The sequence below is a fragment of the Mustela lutreola genome, chromosome 16 (genome assembly GCF_030435805.1).
Source record: "Mustela lutreola isolate mMusLut2 chromosome 16, mMusLut2.pri, whole genome shotgun sequence".
NCBI lineage: Eukaryota > Metazoa > Chordata > Mammalia > Carnivora > Mustelidae > Mustela > Mustela lutreola.
Genome location: NC_081305.1, coordinates 9532552 through 9553386, shown reverse-complemented (window position 1 = coordinate 9553386; position 20835 = coordinate 9532552). Strand labels below are relative to the sequence as shown.

The 20835-nt window shown below is 46.7% G+C and overlaps 1 protein-coding gene across 1 annotated transcript in view; it reads left to right on the top strand.

The window, feature by feature from the left end:
- The window catches only part of VAT1L (vesicle amine transport 1 like), a 136455-nt gene that overhangs the window by 63267 nt on the left and 52353 nt on the right, over positions 1 to 20835 (top strand). Inside the window, exons 5-7 of the mRNA XM_059152664.1 lie at positions 4368 to 4471; positions 6787 to 6842; positions 10379 to 10573. Coding sequence (XP_059008647.1) covers positions 4368 to 4471; positions 6787 to 6842; positions 10379 to 10573 — 355 coding nt within the window. The remainder of the gene's footprint in view (positions 1 to 4367; positions 4472 to 6786; positions 6843 to 10378; positions 10574 to 20835) is intronic.

Sequence of the window (20835 nt, the reverse complement as noted above, 5' to 3'; positions counted from 1 at the left end):
TCATGGTTGGGTTGTTGAGGTTTTGCCGTCTTTTCTTTATACTCTTTTCCCTGACTAAAAGAATTCTCTTTAAGTTGGCCCACCCTGAAAAAAATAATAAAAAAGCTCCATGGACCCAGAAGTTACCATGAGCCAGGCCCTATGTTCCATGTGCTTCAGTCAAACTAAGCTTCACAGAGAAGCCTGGGGCAGGCTTCATTCCCTTCCACAGATGGGGACACCAAGACACTAAGAGGCTAAGAGGATGCTTAATACTGAGATGAAATTCATATTCCTAAGCCCAGAGCTATACTGCCCTTATGCCAACCCCATGCCTGCCCACTACTCCATGTTACTTGTCCGTTGTGGCAGACACACTTAGGTCCTTCTGGAAGGAGATGGTGCGCACACAGAGTCCCTCATTATCATGGTTGATGCCCCAAAGCCTCTTCCTTGGGCCTATTTGGTGCTGCTTGTCCTGGGTCAACCTGTCACAACGTTTGCACAATGCCCTTCCTTCAACACCCAGTCAATTCTTGTTCATCTCCCAACAGAAAGATTTTCCGTTGTCCCGACTGGCTCTACTGGAGCTGTGGTGACTGCCTGGGCTGTCCATTTAGTCTGTCTTCCCTAGTATCCACGAGCTCCCTCGTGGCAGGGAGGGACCTGAGCCCCCATCTGTGTGCCCCCCGCAGCTCTGCACACAAACTGTCCAGCATGAAGTAAGCACTAGTGAGTGGTTGTCCAGTGGCGGAAAACTTAGGACAGATGTGTAGGACCCTGACCTTGGGCCTCTCCTATCATCTAGGACTGAAAAAAGCAGCTTGAAAATAGAAGACTCCTGGCCTGTCTGTTTGGAGTAACGTGGTCTAACTCTGGATATACCTATATTTATTTTTAAAGACAACATTTAAACCAGAATTCTTCAAAGAATAATTGCTAAAACAATGCTTCCATAGTTAGACTGATTGGAATGCTTATTAAATCTTATATTCAGAAAGGTGGCAAGGCTGCTGCTCAGGAGTGAAACTGGACTGAGGTTTGAATGTAGGGTGTACCAGTTACACAAGCTTGGGCAAGGCGCTGCGTCTGAGAACCTCCATTTCCTCCTCAAACAAGTGGAGTTAAAGTGCCTGTCTCAGACTTGTCATGAAGATTAATTCTGAAATGCCCGGCATACAGCAAAGCTCAGAAAATGTGAGTTTCCTTTGAAGGAGGCACACATATAAAAATGTGAAAATACCACCCAAAATGTTCTCCTCGTTGTCCTGCATTCATTCCATTCATCATTTATTTAATCATCTTTTCATACAGTCAATCAATGTTTGTTGAGAACTAACACTGTGTCCTGCAGGATAAGGAGGACTGAGGATACAACAGCACAAACATGGTCCCTGTCTCATGGGGCGTACATTTTGGTGGAAGAGACAAATAAACTAGAATAATTACAGCCCAAGGCAAACTGAGAAGTGTCTTTAGGACAGATGTTAAAGCGCAAAGGGAGCTAGAGATCATCTGGGATTCCCACTCTCGGTGGGATGATTAGTAAGGAGCCAGCTCGAAGGAGATTGGGGAAAGGCTATTCTGGCAGAGATGATAGCATATGCAGAGGCCCTGAGGCAGGAATGTTTTAGGAATCGCTACAAGGTCAGAATGCCGTGAGCAGTTAGTGGCAAGTGAGGACAAGGAAGTGGGCAGTAGCTTAATGTGGGCTGCCCTGCCTTTCTGCAGAACCAGAGGACAGAGCAACAGGTCTAGAAGCGGCAGCTAATTAACTGGCAGACTGTGGGAGAAAATGTGCATTCACAGAATATAAATGTGAGGAACATCAGGCAGGAAATGAGCACTTGGGGCTGGGCAGGTCCCTCAGGGGTACCCCAAAAGGTGTGAACAGCCCAGCATTTGGGAGGCTGCTCCTGAACACAGGTGGGCATCTTGTAGCAAAGGAAAGAGGTCCTGGGGAAATGGCATTCACAGGGAAGAAGGTGGCCCAGGACGGCTGGTAATAAAATAGAGCAGGGTCCTACTTCCCATAGGAGTGAACACACTTGGTAGGAGTGAGGAAGACAGTAACGTAGCTACCCAGCCCATGATGCAAGGTGGAGACCTGATCACCAGGTGTGTGGCACCGATCTAGAGCCCACCAACAGAGTCTGTGTTCCAAATCCCACCTGACTCTGAGGCCTCATCTTTTTACATTTTCTTTACTCCAGCCAAACTGGATGCTTCCTAGTCTTCCTGCTCACTGGCTTCCTCCCACCACAGGACCTTTGCATATGCTGTTCCCCAACCTGGAACATTATTCTGGCCACTCTTTACCTAGGTAACTTCACTCTGCATTTTCCCAGGGATGCCTTCTCTGGAAGACCCAATTGGGCAAACTCCAGATTGACATGGTCTCATGGCACTAGATACCATTCAATTTCAATTTAATTTTTATTTGTGTAATTATAGGTGAATATCTACCTAACAGGAATTCTAAAAGGGGAGAAGTCAAATCTGTTTGGGCTCACCACTATACCTCGAGTGCCTAGTGCAGTGCCAGGCCCAAATATTGAATGAACCAATTAACTGTTAAAAAAAAAAAAAATGCCAGTTTGGCTCCTGAGTAGCTGGCTTAGACCAAAGTGTGGAGCCAGAATCAGCAGCATCAGTATCTCCTGAGAACCTGTTAGAAATGCACATCTTTGGGGCCCAAACCAACCTAATCAGAAGCTACAAGAAGAGGCGAAGGAGAGCAAACTACCTGTTGGCCTGTTTGTAATGAGCTTCCCCCACCACCAGGGAGATTCTGATGCTTAAGTTTTAGATCCACTGGCCTAATTCCCTGGTTCTGAATTTATAGGTGGGACTTGAACAGATATACCTTTATAAATAAGCATTCTATGAGGCAAAAGCTAAGCTGATAATTTTTGATGTGTCTTTGTAACAACTAGAGTTTGGACTTGACCTGAAGGCTTTCAAACATCATGACTCAGCTTTTTGAAAGTCACAACTCAGCTGTCCTGGGGCATGGGGCAGTTGACTTAGTGTCTGAACCCTAGAGATACACATGCAATTTTCTACTTATGAAAACAGGATCTAGCTGTTGACATGAACTATGAACTCAGTTTGGGGATGAGGGTGGAGGTAGAAATACTGAACTGTGTACTAAGACAAGATAATCCTGCAAACTCATGAATCTGAAGAGATGCCATTCTTGTCTGAGCAGAGCAAGATCTAGCCATAACTGGGAGCCCTGGGGGCATAAATAGCTTCCCTACAATCCCCAGAGCCTTCCTGCTTATAGCTCCCTCCCACATTATATCTTCTAACAGTGGAAGCCCAGTAGCTGTTTGTTAAATGCATGAATCAGTGAGGGAATCGGTGAATGTACAAACAAATTCATGGAGGAAGGGATCAAAAAATGTTTCGTCTGCTTAACACAGTATAAATATGGATTCTCTCTACTCTGGAACCTTCTACTGCTATAGGAAGACCCTCTCTACTTTTTTATTTTTTCCAAGATGTATTTATTTGAGAGAGAGAGAAAGAGAAAGAGGGTGGGAGGAGGGGCAGAGAGAAAGGGAGAGAGAGGATTTTCGAGCAAACTTCCTGCTGAGCATGGAGCCCAATGTGGGACGTGACCTCAGGACCCTGACATCATGACCTGAACCAAAATCAAGAGTTAGCTGCTTAACCAACTGAACCAACCAGGCACCTTGAGAACCGGTCTATTTAACCCTCTTCCTCAATGATTCCATTTTAGATTGAACCTTGAGATTGAATGAATACAAGTTTGCGAGTTAAATTAATGTGACTGACTGAGGAGAGATGGAGAAGGGGAGATAAGCTAGTCCCTGCTAGACTGGAAACCCCATGAAGACAGAACATGTTGGTTTTGTTCCCCTTTCTGTTTCCAGAACCTTGGACAGAGCCTAGTCCATAACCCAAGCTCCATAGACAGGAATTGTTGAGTAACTGACTTTGGAGTGACTTGCATGGCTGGCAATAGGCTGACACCTTCTTTCATCCCCAGCACAAAGAAACGTGCTTGGTTCACTTTATGAAGGAGAAAGCTAAGACTCAGAGAAGTTACTTGAGGTGGCTAGGTACAAATTCAAATGTATGAATTCAATGAGCATGATGTCCATGCTCACTTTCCTAACTCAGGCTGGCTCCTGAAATAAGCCACCAGCCAGACTTATAGCTACCTCCAGCTCTGTGAAGTTCTTGGGTGGGAAAAGGTAAAATTAGGCCTCCTGGCCTCCTAGCCTATTTATGGCTACTCCCAGAGCTCTTGTTCTTGCTGATTCTAGGAGTAAACAACATGACACAGGAAGGAGGAGCCGTCAGAAGTTTGGTCCCTAACAGGTGACAGTATCTTGCTTTGTCTTCACACCATTTAGAATCTCTGCTGAAGGAGTGGACATTGTTTTGGATTGCCTCTGTGGGGATAACACTGGAAAAGGTCTCAGCCTTCTCAAACCACTGGGAACCTATATTTTATATGGTAAGTGCTGAAGAGAAGAGGGGACGTGGTCTGCAACAGGAAGCACTGCATGCATGCTTACAAAAGTGTGTGACATACTTAAAAAAGTTCTGATGAATGAAATGTGTTGATGTGATGGGGTAATGAGATTGGGAGGGCTTAATTTTTTTTTTGAAGATTTACCTATTTGGGGGGTTAAGGGAAGAGGGAGAGAATCCTCAGGCAGATTCCCCACTGAGAGTAGAGCCCATCTCGGGGCTGGGTCTCACAAGCCATGAGATCATGATCTCAGCCAAAACGCAGAGTTGGATGCTCAATGAGCCACCCAGGTGCTCCAGGAGGGCTTCATTTTTAAATGTTTCACATAATACTGCTATTGCCGCTAGTTACTTTCAATTATAAAAGTAACATATGTGCCTATTGCCCTACTATATTGGAATATAGAAATATTGGAGTATTTCTCATTCCAAAAGGGTTTGTAAAGGCAGGCCAAGCCAGTGTATTCATTAGCTTGATGCACAGAAGGTGGCTCAGGTGCCACAGGAAATACTAATGGCTTCAAAGGAAATTCAAAAAATGAAGGAATGAAGGACCCACAGTAGAATGAGAAGGGTGGCTAGGATATGGGGGTTTTAAGGGAGAGTCTTCCCTTTTGGAGATGAAGTTGCAAAGGATGACTCCTTCCTATTCTAAACCACTCCTATATGTCCTGATCACAAAGACGCCCTGAAGGGTTGGGACACACCTCTGCTTCTGTAACCCCTGAGATGCTCTTGAGGTTGAGGGGACTTATGAATGATATCTAGGAGATTTTTCTCCAGCAGAATGAGATCCCCCAAACCGCCTCCTCTTCTCCCTCTCCTCTGTTAAATGATTGTAAACTAATTTAAACATTAGTCTCCACAAAGTCTTTAGTCTCTACAAAGTCAAATAAAAGCCTTTCTGAAGCCAGATATCATATTCCAAAGCCAAAGGATACTGGGGTTATCCCATGTTTGAGATTTCTGGCACTTCTGCCCTCCATAGGTCCAATAGAAAATTGAGCCTTAGCTCTTTATTACTCAGGAAAAAAATACTCATTTCCCTGCTAGTCATTGAGAAGCCTATAAGAGAGATATTTGAGAGGTATAAATATTTAAGCATCTTTTTGTCATGATTATGACAGAAAAAGAGGGAATAAGCTTCCCATTGCTGGAGTGTTCTGGTATTTTCAATAGTGGCCACATAGCTGAAAGTCTTTGCAAGTGGATGCATAATTCTTCAATTATTACGATTATTGATAATAGAAGCTATGAGAGTCAATGCACAATATAGGGTATTGGCTATAACTAAGGTATGTGTCAAATGTTGATGGACAATTTACTCTTTCTTACTTATTCACCAGTTCTAATTTTGCCCCAGTTCTATGACATCACTTGGCAGAATACAATTTTACCATCTCGCAAGGATCTAACTGATTACATTGATTACTAAGTAACCAAAGCCTGGTACCGTGATGCTTGGTGGTAGTCACCCCATAAAAGCAGATCAGTAATTAACTGACTGGTTACTAGTTTACTGAGACCAAATAATGAAGTTTCAAATATACACTGCTTTTTCATTAAATAATGGTTCTCTGAGAAGGACTTATTCCCAGCCTTTGGAGACAAGGGAAGAAAGTCGTTGAAAAAGCACCAATATGGCATCTGATCTACTAAGAGCTTTCATCCCCTCCGCATCCCCAAGAACCACACAAAGCGGTCTTTTCTCTCTGTAAGAGCACCTTAGGAAATCTTCCTAACACCATCTCCCATCTTCCCTCTGAATATTGTTTGTTCCCTTTAGCTAAGCTCCGTTTCTCACACCATTTGTCTCAAGTGGTTTTGTCCTCTCTGCTCAAATTTCTTTGGAGCTAGTATGTTGATCACACCATTTCTTTGGCTTCTGAACCTATATTCACTCTCACCTGCTCTTCTGTACCCCCATTTTCCCACCCATCTAAATTCGAGCTCAGTCCCATCTCTCCCTGCTACTTAAGTGCCCAGGCCAGCCCAGAGCCCCAAGCCTTTCACTTGTTCAGGAATCAAATTCAAACCACGAGTTAGGCTCACATAGGACTCCATTTCCCAGTCTTGAAGAATGGAACCAAATCCTCTTTGATCCAGTGACAGCTGGTCAAAATCAGGCCAACTTGATGCCACCTCCTCCCTCCATTTCCTTCATTCTTCCAAGGCTGAATTAAAGTTGTTCTCAAGCTCTTGACAGTTCTGGACCAAACAACTGTCATTCTTCCATGTGTAGCAAGAGATGTTGCTTTTCACTAGCAATAGCTTGATTTGGGAATCCTTCATTTGCAGGTTCATCCAACATGGTGACTGGAGAGACCAAGAGCTTCTTTAGCTTTGCAAAGTCAGTGAGTATCCGTATGTGTCAAATGTACTGTGGTTGTATGGCGATTTGCACGTTGTGAGCTCCTCTATGCTTCTTATATTCTTCAATGTCTAAAGACATTGACCTAATAACCTAAACCTTGTTTGTCCTTCATCTGCATCACTCATTTTCAGGAAAGCCTATGTTCCCACCCTGCTCACTACACATAAGAAAGACTGTGTGTTCACTTTGGCTGCTTCGTCTAAATGAAGCAGAGAGGTGGGAGCATCTGAGAAACTCAGAAAAGCTTTGTTTTGATTTCAGCAGAGATTGCTTAAGTTTCTGTGTTTTTAATCATTGGTCAAAAATAAACTTGGCATTAATGCATTTTACTGGTTTCTGCCCAGGTCTCTGGGGGGTACTTAAGATTTCTCTGTATCTCCATTCTACTGAATTGGAGACACAAATGGGATCCTGCAATTTGAGCAAGCCCCCAGGGTGATTTTTAGACACAGGCAAATCTGAGAACCACTAGCTTAAATAATCATGCTCTGAACATAGCGGTTACTTTGAGACTGAGAAACCACATCCCTGGGCATTCCAACCTACTCAGATCTGTATTCCCACACTAGAGCAATACTTGCTAGAACTAAGCTAATTAGGGCTCGAACTTCAGTTTTTACCCCTGCCCCCCAACAGGGAACTGCTGCTTCTCAGGAGGGCTTGCTTTCTTCTCGTCTTGTCTCATCTCCTCTCCTCTCCTAAAGCCTCCTAAGCAGCCAGCGTGTCACTGATTGATTCACTCACTCCGTGAGTGTCTTCTGAGCACCTGCCATGTGTGCGAGACCCCAGAGCATTGCAGTGAGTGACATGGGCACATATCAGCCCCTTGTGACTCTCATATTCTAATGAGGAAGACAAATGGAAATAGATGAAACATATTAATAAGATGATCATTGTAAATGGTCATAAGAACTCGGACAGGGATTCAAAACAAGATGCAGGATTGAGTGGAGGCATTTTGAATAGGGTGCCCAGGGAGAGCCACAGAAATCATTCTAAGTATGGCACTACGGGGTATTCATGTGCCCCCTAAGTGCCAACACTGGCTGCCCAAGGCTTCACCCCCCCAAACACCAGTGATTGTGGAATGATTCGTCCTCCCTGCCCTGAGACATTAGAATTGAAGGGCATGCCTTTGCCTTTGAACTTCAGCGTTCAGGTCAAGGATCGCTGCAATGACAGAATCTGTAAGGGAGCAGAAACGGAGTGTGAGGAAGGATTCTGTCTGGAGCTAGTCCCCTGAAGACAGGCTTTGTGCCACTCGCAGCTGTTTTGTTGCTGTGGCTGTAATTAACATGATGCTGACAGCCTGCTGTGGGGAACCAAAGGGATCCCAAATTACATGCAATTGTAAGAAGTGTTTTCCCTTTTTCCCTTAAACGCATAATCAGAACACACGGTGTTAATGAAATAATTGCAGTGTGCCCAGGTTCAGTGAAGGCAAGCATGAAAACACGGCTAGGATGGAGGCTGAGATTCTCCGGCCTAAAGCAGGGGTGCTGATTACAAGAGTGCTGTATAGCTGGAGGGCGAGAACGAAGACTATTTCCTTGTGGAGGCCTGGTCTGCTATTAGTCGGTCAGTGAGAAGTAAGATGAAGACAGGGCATGCCGAGGAGTGGAATTGATGACTTTGTTCTAGAAGATTCTAGAAAGGAATTTTCTTTTATGTATTGGAGAAAGGCCCAGAAAACAAGGCCATACTTGGAACTATACAAGAATTTCTCTCTCGGATATCCTAATTATGTTCCACCTTAAAACTCTTATGGAACTTGTACTCACTCTTCAGACTATAGCAATGATTAACAGTGGCTAACACCTAGAGAGCAATCTGACACCAAGTTCAGAGCTCGTACTCACTAAATCAAAGATAACAAATATTTTATATGTATAGAAAACCTACTCCAGGTCAGACACCGTTTCAAGAACTTTCTATATATTAACACATTATTCCTCAGGATGACCCTGTGAGGTGCAGTAGGGAAACTTAGCACACAGAAGTTAGATGACTTGCCTAAAGTTGCCCAGCTACTAAGTGGCAGAACTGGGATTCAAAACTAGGTGTGTGGCTCTGGAACTTAACCATAGCTGCAGGGATTGCAGATTTTACAAGCGTTCATTTCACAGACATTCCCTGAGACAATGCAGATGCACCATGAAATGAGTCATTAATCATTTCTCTGCTTTGTTTTTGTGGGAAGCCAGCCCATGGCCAAATACATGTCTCTCCTAGAGCTGGCCCCCAGGCCTTCAGGGGACGTACATTATAAAGAATTTCGTGCATGAACCTAATTCCTGCTTTTGACTTGTCTTTCTCACACTTATTTTCCTAACAGTATGATTTTCCCATTTCAAAAAGTACATATCAAAATCTCTGGCGAGCTTTTGAGAGCTCCCACAATTCAGGAAAGAGGGGGGATGTAAATAAACACCCCAATAACGTAAACACTGTGAATGTTCCTATGTGCCCATCACATTCCACTCTGCCTTCTGATTTAAACGATTCACCACTGCTCCTAGAGCCTTTAGAAACTGGAAGTTGGCATTCTAAATTCTAAATTCTAACCAGCACCAAAGGAGACGCAGTTAAATCAGAACAAAGCAGCTGGATAACCATTTCTGGATTATTCATTTACTTTCATGTCTGAAGTGGGGGATGAGAGGCTCGAAGGGAGAGAGCCACACTTGCCACCTGTGCGTATCCCATCAAGGATGTTAGTGCCATCGGCGTTTTGGGTCTGGATGTCTCTTTGTATATCTCTTTGTACTGTGGGATGTTTACCAGCATCCCTGGCTTCTACCCATTGGATGCCAGTAGATTCCTCTCCCTTCCAGTCACCACAGCAAAAACACTCCCAGACTTTGCCAACTGTCCTTCCGATGAGAACTGCTGGCTTTGTCCCAACACTATGGCTCCACGCTCCACCACGCTGTGCCTTCTGCCTGTATCACTCTTCCTCTGCTAGATTCCTACCCACCTCTCCAGCTGCACCATCATTCCGCCTAAGAAAGCTGCTCTTGTGGCTGGGTCACCATCCCACTGAGTCCCCACCACACTTGGTAGACTTCCCTACCACCCCGCTCCTTCCCTACTATTCATAAGCTAAACTCTTCCAGAAGCCTGGGAGGAAGCACTCTAGCACGGTCTGCAGCTGAGAGCTATGAAGCACAGAGAGGAACATGGAGCACAAGTAGTCCCAGGATTCATCTCCAGAGTGGGCAATTCTAAACCTGGGCCTCAGGGTTCCAACAACATGTGGCCTGATAGCTATTCTCAGGACGTTTGTCTCTCTCTCCCACCCAGACCTCATGCTCGGCGCAGAAGCCTCACTCTGCACTCCCAGGGCTGCCTGGCTGCATGGCTGTTTGGAAAAAATACCCCAACAAGGACCCCCCTCAACCCCCACCCCACCGGGTCCCCTGGGCCCTGCCCTGCTGCAGCCCTGTTCTCTACCTGACAATACAGTGAACGTGGCTGCCGTTGGCTCCCTGTAATGGGCACCTTCTCTCCTTCCAGTGGTGGCAGGTCGAGAAGGTGAACCCCATCAAGCTCTACGAAGAGAACAAAGTCATCGCGGGGTTTTCCCTTTTGAACCTGCTCTTCAAACAGGGCCGCGCGGGCCTCATTCGAGGAGTGGTGGACAAACTCATTGGGCTCTACAACCAGAAGAAGATCAAGCCTGTGGTAGACTCCCTTTGGGCCCTGGAGGAGGTAAGAATGATGTTGTTCCCCGGCAAATAATCTCTGCTGAGCCCAGGGAGATTTGGGCAGATGCACAGTATTTTATTCAAAAATTATTCTCCGGGTTTGTTTGCTTTAAATGAGGGTCTGAAGAGTCACTGTCCTATAGCATTGGGCTTCGGAGGTAAGAAATTCTCTACGTTCCCTAGTGATTCTCAAATCATGTGCCTCAATGTACCACTTGTACTAGGAGCCATTCCCAGGCCACCAAGTTTTCACGGGTGTGGACGAACTCCTGGCTTCTCAGAGGGCAAGACTATGGCTGTAGCATCATTTGTATCATCCCCTTGTGGGTGGCTGACATCAAGGTGGGCGCAGACAGTGGCTCCGAGCCAAAATGTTTTGTGTGCTAGACTCAGGGGCTGGGACACCCTGCGAGATGAGACGCTGTTAGCTGTCCCAGTGGGCACTGTAATTATGCACGAATTACTGGGTCTAGTAATGGATGGAGTGTGTTTGTTAATGGATCTGCCAAAAGTTCTCGGATTGGAAGTGTTCCTTGATCATGAAAAAGATCAAGACTCCGTCACGGAACGTTTCGGGACACTGAAGCATGAACTGGCTGCATTGGGGCAGGTGGGACATGCTAGGAGGAGGCAGGGTCTAGAAGAGCCTCCAGGGTCAAGGAAGTTCTGGACATTTGGGGAGCCAGTCTTGGAAAATAAAAAGGTATAGCCCAGGTTTAAAGAGACATTTCACTGAGTAATCTTCCTCGGTCGGGCCATTGGCTTCAGGGACCCATGAAGCTCCCTCAGAAATACCTTAAAATATGTGGGAATGTGTTCTGTGTTTGTTTGGTTTTTGTATTTTGCATGGGTGAGTGCCTCACAATGCAAGAAATCTTTTATGCTTTGGGGAGTCACAGACATCCTTGGGAAAGCTAACGAACATAATGTTCTGTGGAACAGATAGCAGGTACTGTCCTGCAATAGAGCTGGTGCCGTTTGCCTAATGAACTGTGTTGGCCAAAATCCCATGGCTCCCCTAAGCACAGAAATTGCCCTAGAAAAAGCTTTGCGGGGGTCCCCATGTAATCAAGTAGATCTGGCCTTGGGTGGGTGGACCAGAGGTACACCTGTATTTGCCACTCACTCTGCAGTATCATGAATGGTTTTTTCAAAAACCAGCCACCAAAACCCTGGTGTTTTCTGCTGAAGGAAATAGAGGCTTATTGTAGGAAAGTCGTAAATTAAGAACAGAAGCGTAAGGAGAAAATGAACTACAAGGGTACATTCCAGAGATAACACTGCCAACATTTTGGCTTGCGTCCTTCCAGTCTTTTTTTCTTTTGCAGATGGTCACTATGATTCAGTTTCTTGTTAAATCAGATAATCATGCATTCCTTCTGCTGTGTAATTTCCAAGATGGTTGGCCTACTGTTATACTTTTCGTGGAAATGTTTTTAATTCACCGAGTCAGACATCCGTGCAGTATTCACGGTGGTGTCTCAGTGGCATAAGGAAGGGCTGACTGCATGGCTGCTGGTTCTCAGTGATCAGAGAGGAGAGAAAACTGGGGGGAGTCAAGACAAGGGCTAGGAGATGAACTTGACTGTGGGACAAGGAAGAAGGCTTAAACTCCGTGTTCAAAAGGGAAGCATTTAAGTGAGAGTTGACCCCTGGAGGAGGGGTCCAGTTCACCCACTGGGTCCTTATTCTCATAACTGAAATCATTGCTTGGTCACAATAGATACTGGATGATTACTATGTGCCCAGCACTGTGCAGATGCTCGAGACACAGTGGACGACAGCCCAGATACGTGGGTTTCACAGAGCTTACATTTGGAGGGATGGGGGAGGTGCAGAAGATTCTGGGCAGTGAACAGAAATCAGCAGGGTATTTGCCAATTGTCCTAAGTTTCTGAAAAGAATTAAATTAGGGTGTATGTTGGCAAGTAAGTGGAGTGGAGAGACAGTTTCTACAGACCAGTGGTTTTCAACTTCTTTCTCTTTGTTACCTGCCCCCGCAGGAGACTTTTTAGACTTCTCTTCCAGATGAAGCCCCTCTATGATATTTTAATACCATGGGTATACTATCTCTCTCGTTAACAATTCAGCTACCTACCTTTCCTCTAGCAGACTATCCTTCTGGTTATGTCCTGCATGTGTATCTGTGCTTTACAGAGTAAAAGAGTAAGTTTTTTTTTTCATCCTCCAAGAACCAGTTTTCACCCCTGTGAGGCTGGTATCGCTCCCATCGAAACTGCCTTCTGTAGAATGACTTCACACAAGAAAGGTTAGGTGTCATTGGCGCTGGGACATGAAAGAGGCTGAAAGCTATAAAGAAAGTGCCTGCAAAGCAGAGAGACCCTCAAAAGTAAAAGGACAAGGATTAGAGGGATCGGTTATGTGGCCCCTTTCCACAGGTTGGTATGAGCAAATGTGGGAATGCTCTTTATCCAAAGGATACATAGTGATTCAAAGGGTACCTGCACCCCAATGTTTATAGAAGCAATGTAGCTAAACTACAGAAAAAGCCTGGATGAATGGATAAAGAAGATGTGGTGTATACCTGTGTATCTATCTATCTAGCCACACACACACGCGAGCGCACTCGCACACATGCACAGGAGCATTACTCAGCCATCAGAAAGAATGAAATCTTGCCATGTGCAATGATATGCATGTAAATAGATGGTATTATGCTAAGTGAAATAAGTCAAAAGCAAATATCGTATGATTTCACTCATATGTGAAATTTAAGAAACAAAACACATGAGCCTAGGGGAAAGGAAGGAAAAATAAAATACGAGGAAAACAGAGAGGGAGGCAAACCACAGGAGACTCTTCACTATAGGGAACAAACTGGGCGTTGCTGGGGTGGGGGAGAGATAGGGGGAGGGGTAATAGGGTGATGGGCATGCAGGAGGGCACTTGAAGTAATGAACACTGGGTATTGTATGAAACTGATAAATCACAGAATTCTACCGTGGAAACTAATAATATAGAATGCTAATAAATTGATTTTAAATTTAAAAAATAGTTAAGGAAAAGAAAAAAAAAAGGAGTGTCTGACTTGGTGAGCAGGGACCATATAGAAATCCAGATTGTAGCCTAAGCCCCGTGGGAGGCTGCTGATGGGTCATGGTCAGAAGGTGCCACATTGGCACCCTAAGGGTATGATCCACCAGGGAAGAAGCAAAAATGGTGAGGCTGGGGGCTAGGCTGCAGCTGCAGAAGTCTGATATTCAAGGAAGCTCTTGACCGATTTAGGAATGGGAGGGGGCGCTAAGCTGAGCTCAGCTCTCATTAGGGAGGGTCTGCTCACTTAAGGCAGTGGGGGACAGAGGAGCCCCGTGCATGTGGGAGTTAAGTCAGGACAGGCTCAGCCGAGGAAGCAGAGCAAGGCTCTCAGGACCCATACTGACCAGAGATGGGAAGCTTAGGCAAAGCTGCGGTGGACTGAGTAATGGATCCTATCCAGGCAAGTCGGGGGACTTTATCCCAAATACTTCCCAAATTCGCCTACTCGCTCTCCTTTCCACTCAGGGCTCTGTGGCCTGAGCTGGCCTCCCTCCTGCAGTGAGCTCCTGACTGGCCCCTCCCTTCTACCTCCCATTCTCCACCAGCAGTCCAAGTGGACTTGTCTCTCCCTAACCCAGACCGTGTCCACCCCACTTAAAATCCCCACGTGACTTCCCACTGCACCTGCTATGCAGTCTGAACTCTTTCCTGGACTGGACAGCCTTGTCTGGTTGTAACTCCTGCCCGTCTCGTCATCTTCTCGCTGCCCACCTCGCCTCCTCCGTCTGAGTTTCAGTGGCCTGCGTGTCCCTGGTCCCGAAACTACCTAAGCCTTCAGGAACGGAGGTACTTTGAACACTCCTCCAGATTTCAGAGCCGCTTCCTTCCACCCATTCATACCTCACCTTCCACGTGACCTACACAGAGAGGCCCTCCCCCAAGCCCCTCCTGAAAGGGGCTTCCTACACAGCCACCCACCCAGGGGGTTCGTTTTACTCTGTTCAACGATCTCCATTGTATTCAATGATTGAAATGATCTTGGTCATCTGTTGGTTTGTTGAGACGCTTGTCTCCCTTCCACTAGAAAGTAAACTGCAGAGAAAGACCCCGGCTGTGCCGTTCAAGACCCCAGTGACTGGCACAGAGTCGATGCTCAACAAACAGGCATTTCATGAGTGAACTGATGAACCCAGCAATACACGGAAACAGGACTACGCCGGTATTGTGTAGGCTCAACAATAACTATGCATTGAATGAATGAATAAATGAGTCAATGAACAAGACATACTAAGACAAGGTGTTACTACTTTAAGACAACTTGGGCTCAATTGGCATTTTGGCCAAGCCATCCTTGGCTAGGGGTGGGGGCTGCCCTATGCTTTGTAGGATTTTTAGCAGCATCTCTGGTCTCTGCCCACTAGATACCAGTAGCGCCCCCCACTGCCAGCCATGACAATAAAAGATACCACTAGACATGTTGGAAGGTCTCCTGAGTGGGATGAGTGGAGGGGCAAAACCTCCACTAGGTGAGAAACACTGCTTTAAAAGAAGCCATATTGGTTAAGATTGTCACTAGGAAAACAAAGCAATCACATGTTCCTATGGCAAGCTAGTCATCCACAAAGGGGAGACAGACAGCCGTTGCCTGTTTGCCAACAAAAACGTCCACAGCCACTCATCAGGAACACCCACCAACTTTCTGGGGGTTCTTTTCCACAATATTTACAGACATCTGTTTAGAGCTGCAGTTGGGCCAAACTCAAGTTATTTATCAAGCCCACGCGACTCTTCTGGGCTCGAGGAGAATAGAGCGTGCTTATTACTGGCGAACCTCAGAGGGATGACTGTAATGCTCTCCCCCGCCCCTCTGGTAAATGATTTCATAAAATTGCTTTTCAGGCCAGCTCTGGAACTTCATCGATGGAATATGAAACCCATAGGGATTAAAAGAAGATTTTCTTGGGCTCTCTGAGCCCGCAGACTAGAAGATTTAATAATTTCAGAAACGATTTAGTGTTTCTTTTTAGCCATCTGTCTTTGACTTTATTGTAAATTTAATACATGAAGCAGAGATATGCGCCAGCTTCAGGTTTGCCTCCAGATATTAAATGTGCAGCTGTACATTAAGTGAGAAAAAAGCTCATCTTTCCAAACAGTTCAGAGGTGGGAAAGGAATGAGACATATTTGTCAACCAAGCAACAGTGACATTACTGAGACCTACTATGTGCTAGTACTATTTTAGGGTTCCCCAACCCTTAAGTTTATGGTTTAGTTTCTGAGACAACACCGAGGTGTTGGTCATGGGGTACTGTTTTCAAGGGCAATTGGATTTGAAAACGAGAGGGAATGACGTTAATTAAGAATAAGTGCTCACAAGAGGCTCCAAGAACGAGGTGGGACTTGGTTGAGATCAGAAGGATACAAATTCTCTGGATGACGTTGGGGTTACGAAACAGGGCACTCCAAGCTGGGGGGACAGTGACAAAATCTCAGAAGCAGGAGTGTAGGGTAAGGGGGGTTGAGAGGTCTGAGCAAAACACGGAGCAGAGGTGGCTGGCGAAGGAGGAGAGGAAGTATGTCTGGTCAATGGAGTCACATTGACAGCCTTCGCCGCCAAGCAGAGAAATAGGAGTTGATGTTCTAGGGGAGGTGGCTGCTCTCTGAGAGTGTGGCCTAAGGAACATGGCACCATCTGACTCGTTCAATTTCCAGAAGCCCGTCTTGGTCCTAAGTGTGATGCTAGTGTGATACACCTGTGACTATATAGCTCTGATTACCAACGCCTTTGCCCACTGGCTGTTTCATAGCACAGGGAGGACTCTGTGACGAGCTGACCCGCGTACCCCCTCCAACTCCTATGTGGAAGCCCTGGCCCTCAGGACTTCGAGTGGAATTGTATTTAGAGACAGGGCCTTTAGAGAATTAATTTGGTTAAAATGAGGCCTTGGGGGTGGGCCCCCATCCGGTCTGACTGCTGTCCTTCTAAGAGGAGGAGATTAGGACAGACAGACAGACACCAAGGATGGACACACAGAGAGACCGTGTCAGGACACGGTGAGAAGACAGCCATCTGCAGGGAAAGGAGAGAGGCCCAGAATATAACCAACCCTTGCTGGCACTCACCTGGGACTCCCAACCTCCAGAATGGTGAGAAAATACAGCTCTGTTGTTTGGGACTCCACAATCTATGGCATTTTGTTATGGTGGCCCCAGCAAACTCATACAGGGTTGCATGGAGATCTTTGGCAGTTTTAAAATCCTTTTTTATTAAAGGCATTGTCTGTAGCATTTTACAAGATTGTTTATGGTAATTGTCTAGGTTTGCACTCTCTGATATGGTACCACTAGCCACAGGTAGCTATTTAAATGTAAATTAATTAAGTCAAATTAGACAGTCATTCCTTAGGGGTCCTAGGCACATTTTAAGTAGTCAATAGTCACATGTGGCTGGTAGTTACCATATTAGACCATGCAGAGATAGAAGAACATGCCTGTTATTGCTGAAATCCTGCTGGAGCTGATCTAGGAAATGATGTCATCCTTCTGTTTGAAAGTAGGAGAAAATCTGCCACCCCAGCAATCTGGCATGATTACCTTTTAGCAAATTATGTTAATTATGCCCTTCCTTGTACATCTCTCTTTGCCTCGACTGTCGTGAAGCTAACTATCCAAATGCAGTCACTTATTTAAGTGACCCTCATTGTAGTTCCCCTGCATTTTTCCCTTCATGTGAAGAGTTGGGGTTTAATTACATGTGTGCCTTTCATCTTATGCCATCACAAAACCTGTACAGAGACAGGTCTGCCTAAAAGAATCAAGGAAGAAAAAATAATACAATGCTGAGCTTGATAGGGACATTTACCTGTTCTCAGCAAGAGGGTGACTTGCTAAGAGACAGATTAATGTTGAAACTGGGGAGAGATAGTGGAATTACCCAAGAGACAAGGCCAGGTGGGCGGTGTGATTGTCAGTGCAAAGAAATGGCAGCTTTGGGGCACCTGGGTGGCTCAGTGGGTTAAGCCTCTGCCTTCATGCTCAGGTCATGATCTCAGGGTCTTGGGGTCAAGCCCCGAGTCAGGCTCTCTGCTCAGCGGAGAGCTTGCTTCCCCCTCCCCCCATGCCTGCCTCTCTGCCTACTTGTGATCTCTCTCTCTGTCAAAAAAAAAAACAAAAAACCTTAAAAAAAAATGGCAGCTTTCGACTCCAACACCAGACTGGGAAGTTAACAGAAGATGAAGCCAGGCATCGGACACAGTTGTCCAAAGTCAAGCTAAGGAGGCAACTCAAAGAGAAACCATGGAAAGTCCCACTTAATTATGGCAAATGGCAACTGGCTGGCATGGACCCTCTTTAAAGATTCAGAAGCTTCTTCTGAGGCATGGTTGGGGGTAGGGAGGGTATTTTAAAGACATCACCCCAAAGCAGGCAATGTGTGTTGCATCTTGGGTACATTAGTTTGGAGGACACACTGAGGGCATATAGCGTGGCCAGGAAGTCACTGCAGATTTTGAGGCATGGGTAGTGAGCCCCAGACAGAAGCGGGGGCAGTGGAATGGGAGAGACTAAGCGAGTTGGAGTCATTGGAAAGAATGAAAATTGGAAATAAAAGAGAAGCAGGAGTCAGAGACGACCAGTCGTCTTGTAACTTGGGAGACCGGGAGTGAGGTGCTGGCAAATACCATTTTACTCAGCAGTGGTAGATGCTACCGCAAAAAAAAATCTCAAGAGCTTGGTTGTAAGTTTGGTTTGAGGGTGATGGTTGAACATGCAGGTGGAGATGTCCACAAGTCAAACCCCCAGTCACACGGAGATGAGAGAGGAGGATACTGGCTGCTACCATTACTACTGCTGCTGCTACTGCCGCCAGTTCCAGAAGATTCACTGTGCGTCGGGCACTGTTCCAAGTGTTCTGCACGTATCAAACCATGTGCACCACCCAACAGCCCTAACACCCAGCCGCCATTCTTCCCATCCTCCAGGTCACAATGTCAGGCTTTCAGGAAGCTACACTTGCCCCCAAGCTCCTGCTGATATTGAATTTAATGAAAATCTGAAGCCTGGGAAAGTCTGATGCAGAAAAGTTAATGAAAAAAATGACAATGAATAAACTCAATGAACAAAAGAATAAGCAAAATAATCACATTAGCGAACACATGGCATGGCTAGTCTCTGTGTGCTGAGCACTTTCTGTAGCTTAACTCACTGCATCCCCACAGTAACCTCGAGTGAGGGTACTGTTACTGTCACCATGGCACAAACGAGATCATGGGTTCGTGACGAAAGTGCCCCAGGTCACACAGCTGGTGCATGGCCACGCTGGCAGTCGCACCAAGACAGATTGGTTCTTGAGTCCGCGCCACTTCTCTGAGGCCAAGGGAAGAGGGCTAAGGCCAGAACCCCAGCATCCCCCAGCTTTCAAGCAGCAGGCAAAAGAGGAGGCATCCACAGACAGGGCAGTGGCACAGGGACCACTATGGCCGTCTGACAGGTCATTAGTGTCGGCTGCTGCTGACAAGTGGGGAAGTACATAGAGGAAAAGCCTTTGGATTTGGCCCCAGGTCATGTTGACCCTACAGAAAGCCCTCTCGGTAAGATGATGAGGGCAGAAGCCTGGATGCAGAGGGTCAGGAAGGGAATGCGTGGGTAAGGCAGGCTGACAGCCAGCATAAGCCTCCCATAAGCAGAACAAAAGCCCCGAAAACAGTCAGGAGGAGTAGGCTCCAGGGCGGGGCTGTTTAGAAAGTGGACTAGTGGTTGCCTAGTGCTGGGGGGTCTGGGGGAGAATGAAAAGGACCACTAAGAGGTATGGTGCTTCTGTTTGGAGGGATGAAATGGTCTAAAATGACAGGTGGTTGCCCATCGCTGACTATACTGAACCCATTGCATTATATACATTATATGCACTATAATTCATTTTGCAGTACGACAGGCAAATCATATCTCAGTAAGCCTGTTACATCGTTGGGAGGGGGGAGAGAAGGGCTGTGTAGAGTCGGGACAAGGGGAGATGGGCGGAGGTCCAGCTTGGCCAGTCCCGATCCCCGGCCTCAGTCCTTCCAGCATCCTCCCTGCATGGCCTTGTGAAAACATCCGTGTATCCTGGCCCCTTCCCCTAGTTTCCAGATGAGGAAACTGAGTCCCCAGGAGTGACGGCTAGTTTGCTTCATGTCCCTAAGCTTCATTCTTCCTTTGCTGCACGTCCCCCTTTCTCTCAAGGAGAATCCTAGATTTTTCAGTTCAGCACAGTCACTCCTGCCCCACACGCACACACACGTTCCCAATTTCCACACACGGTCCCCCTGCAAGCCCGGGTCACGTGGGTTTTCTGCAGCTCAAACATCCCAGCACCACCCTGTCCTCAGGCCGTGCCAGGCACCCGCCCTCCACCCTGCTCTGAGCTGCCCAACAGATGAGCCAACTGAGACACAGCTCTGGCGGGCTCATCCATCGGGGGTGGGGCCGCCACCACCACCAATCCTGGAACCAATCCTGCAGGAACCAATCCTGCACACACCTTGACTTTAATGCAGAGACCCATTTCAGGCTTCTGACCTGCACAACTGTAAGATAATAAATTTGTGTTGTGTTAAGCTACTGAGTTTGGGCGGGGGAGGGGGCAGTTGTTACAGCAGCAATTGGGAATTAAGACCTCATCCATTCAGCAAATAGAGAGTTGGGCTCTGAAAACGAACTTGTAGTGGGAAGATGGGGGTCCACACTGAGGGAGCAGCCAGGGTGGCAGAAATGAACAGCCAGATGGTTACGTAAGTAGGACATAAAACCCACAGGAAGAGAAGGGAGACCGAGGCGTATCCTACAGCCTGGGCCCAGGTCCGGAAGCGGGAGAGAGAGAGAGAGGAGGCTGGCACATCCGAACCCTGGGAAAAGGTGCATGTGGCTGAGCGGGACGTGATGGGGAGGCCAGGAGGCCGAGCGTGAGAACAGGGGGAGGGAGTGGAGCAGGCACAGGCGCCCACCACGGGCCAGCTGTGCCATCCTCACTCTGGCCAACTGGGACCGCTGCGGTTCTTCAAGAACCCGGGTCTCTGTGGCCCCGTGCCCGTCTTCGTGCTGTTCTCGGTTATTTCTGCCTAGGATGCCCTTCTCACACCCCTGTCCTGTGAAAGTCCTGCTCCCCTTTCAAGATTCAGGGATGGCATTGGCTCTCCTGCAACAGGATCCCCAACATTCCCCAGTTCTGCCATGTCCCCCAACCCCAAAAGAGGAACCCCTGGGCTTGTTGCCGCCATCAGCATGTTCATGGACAG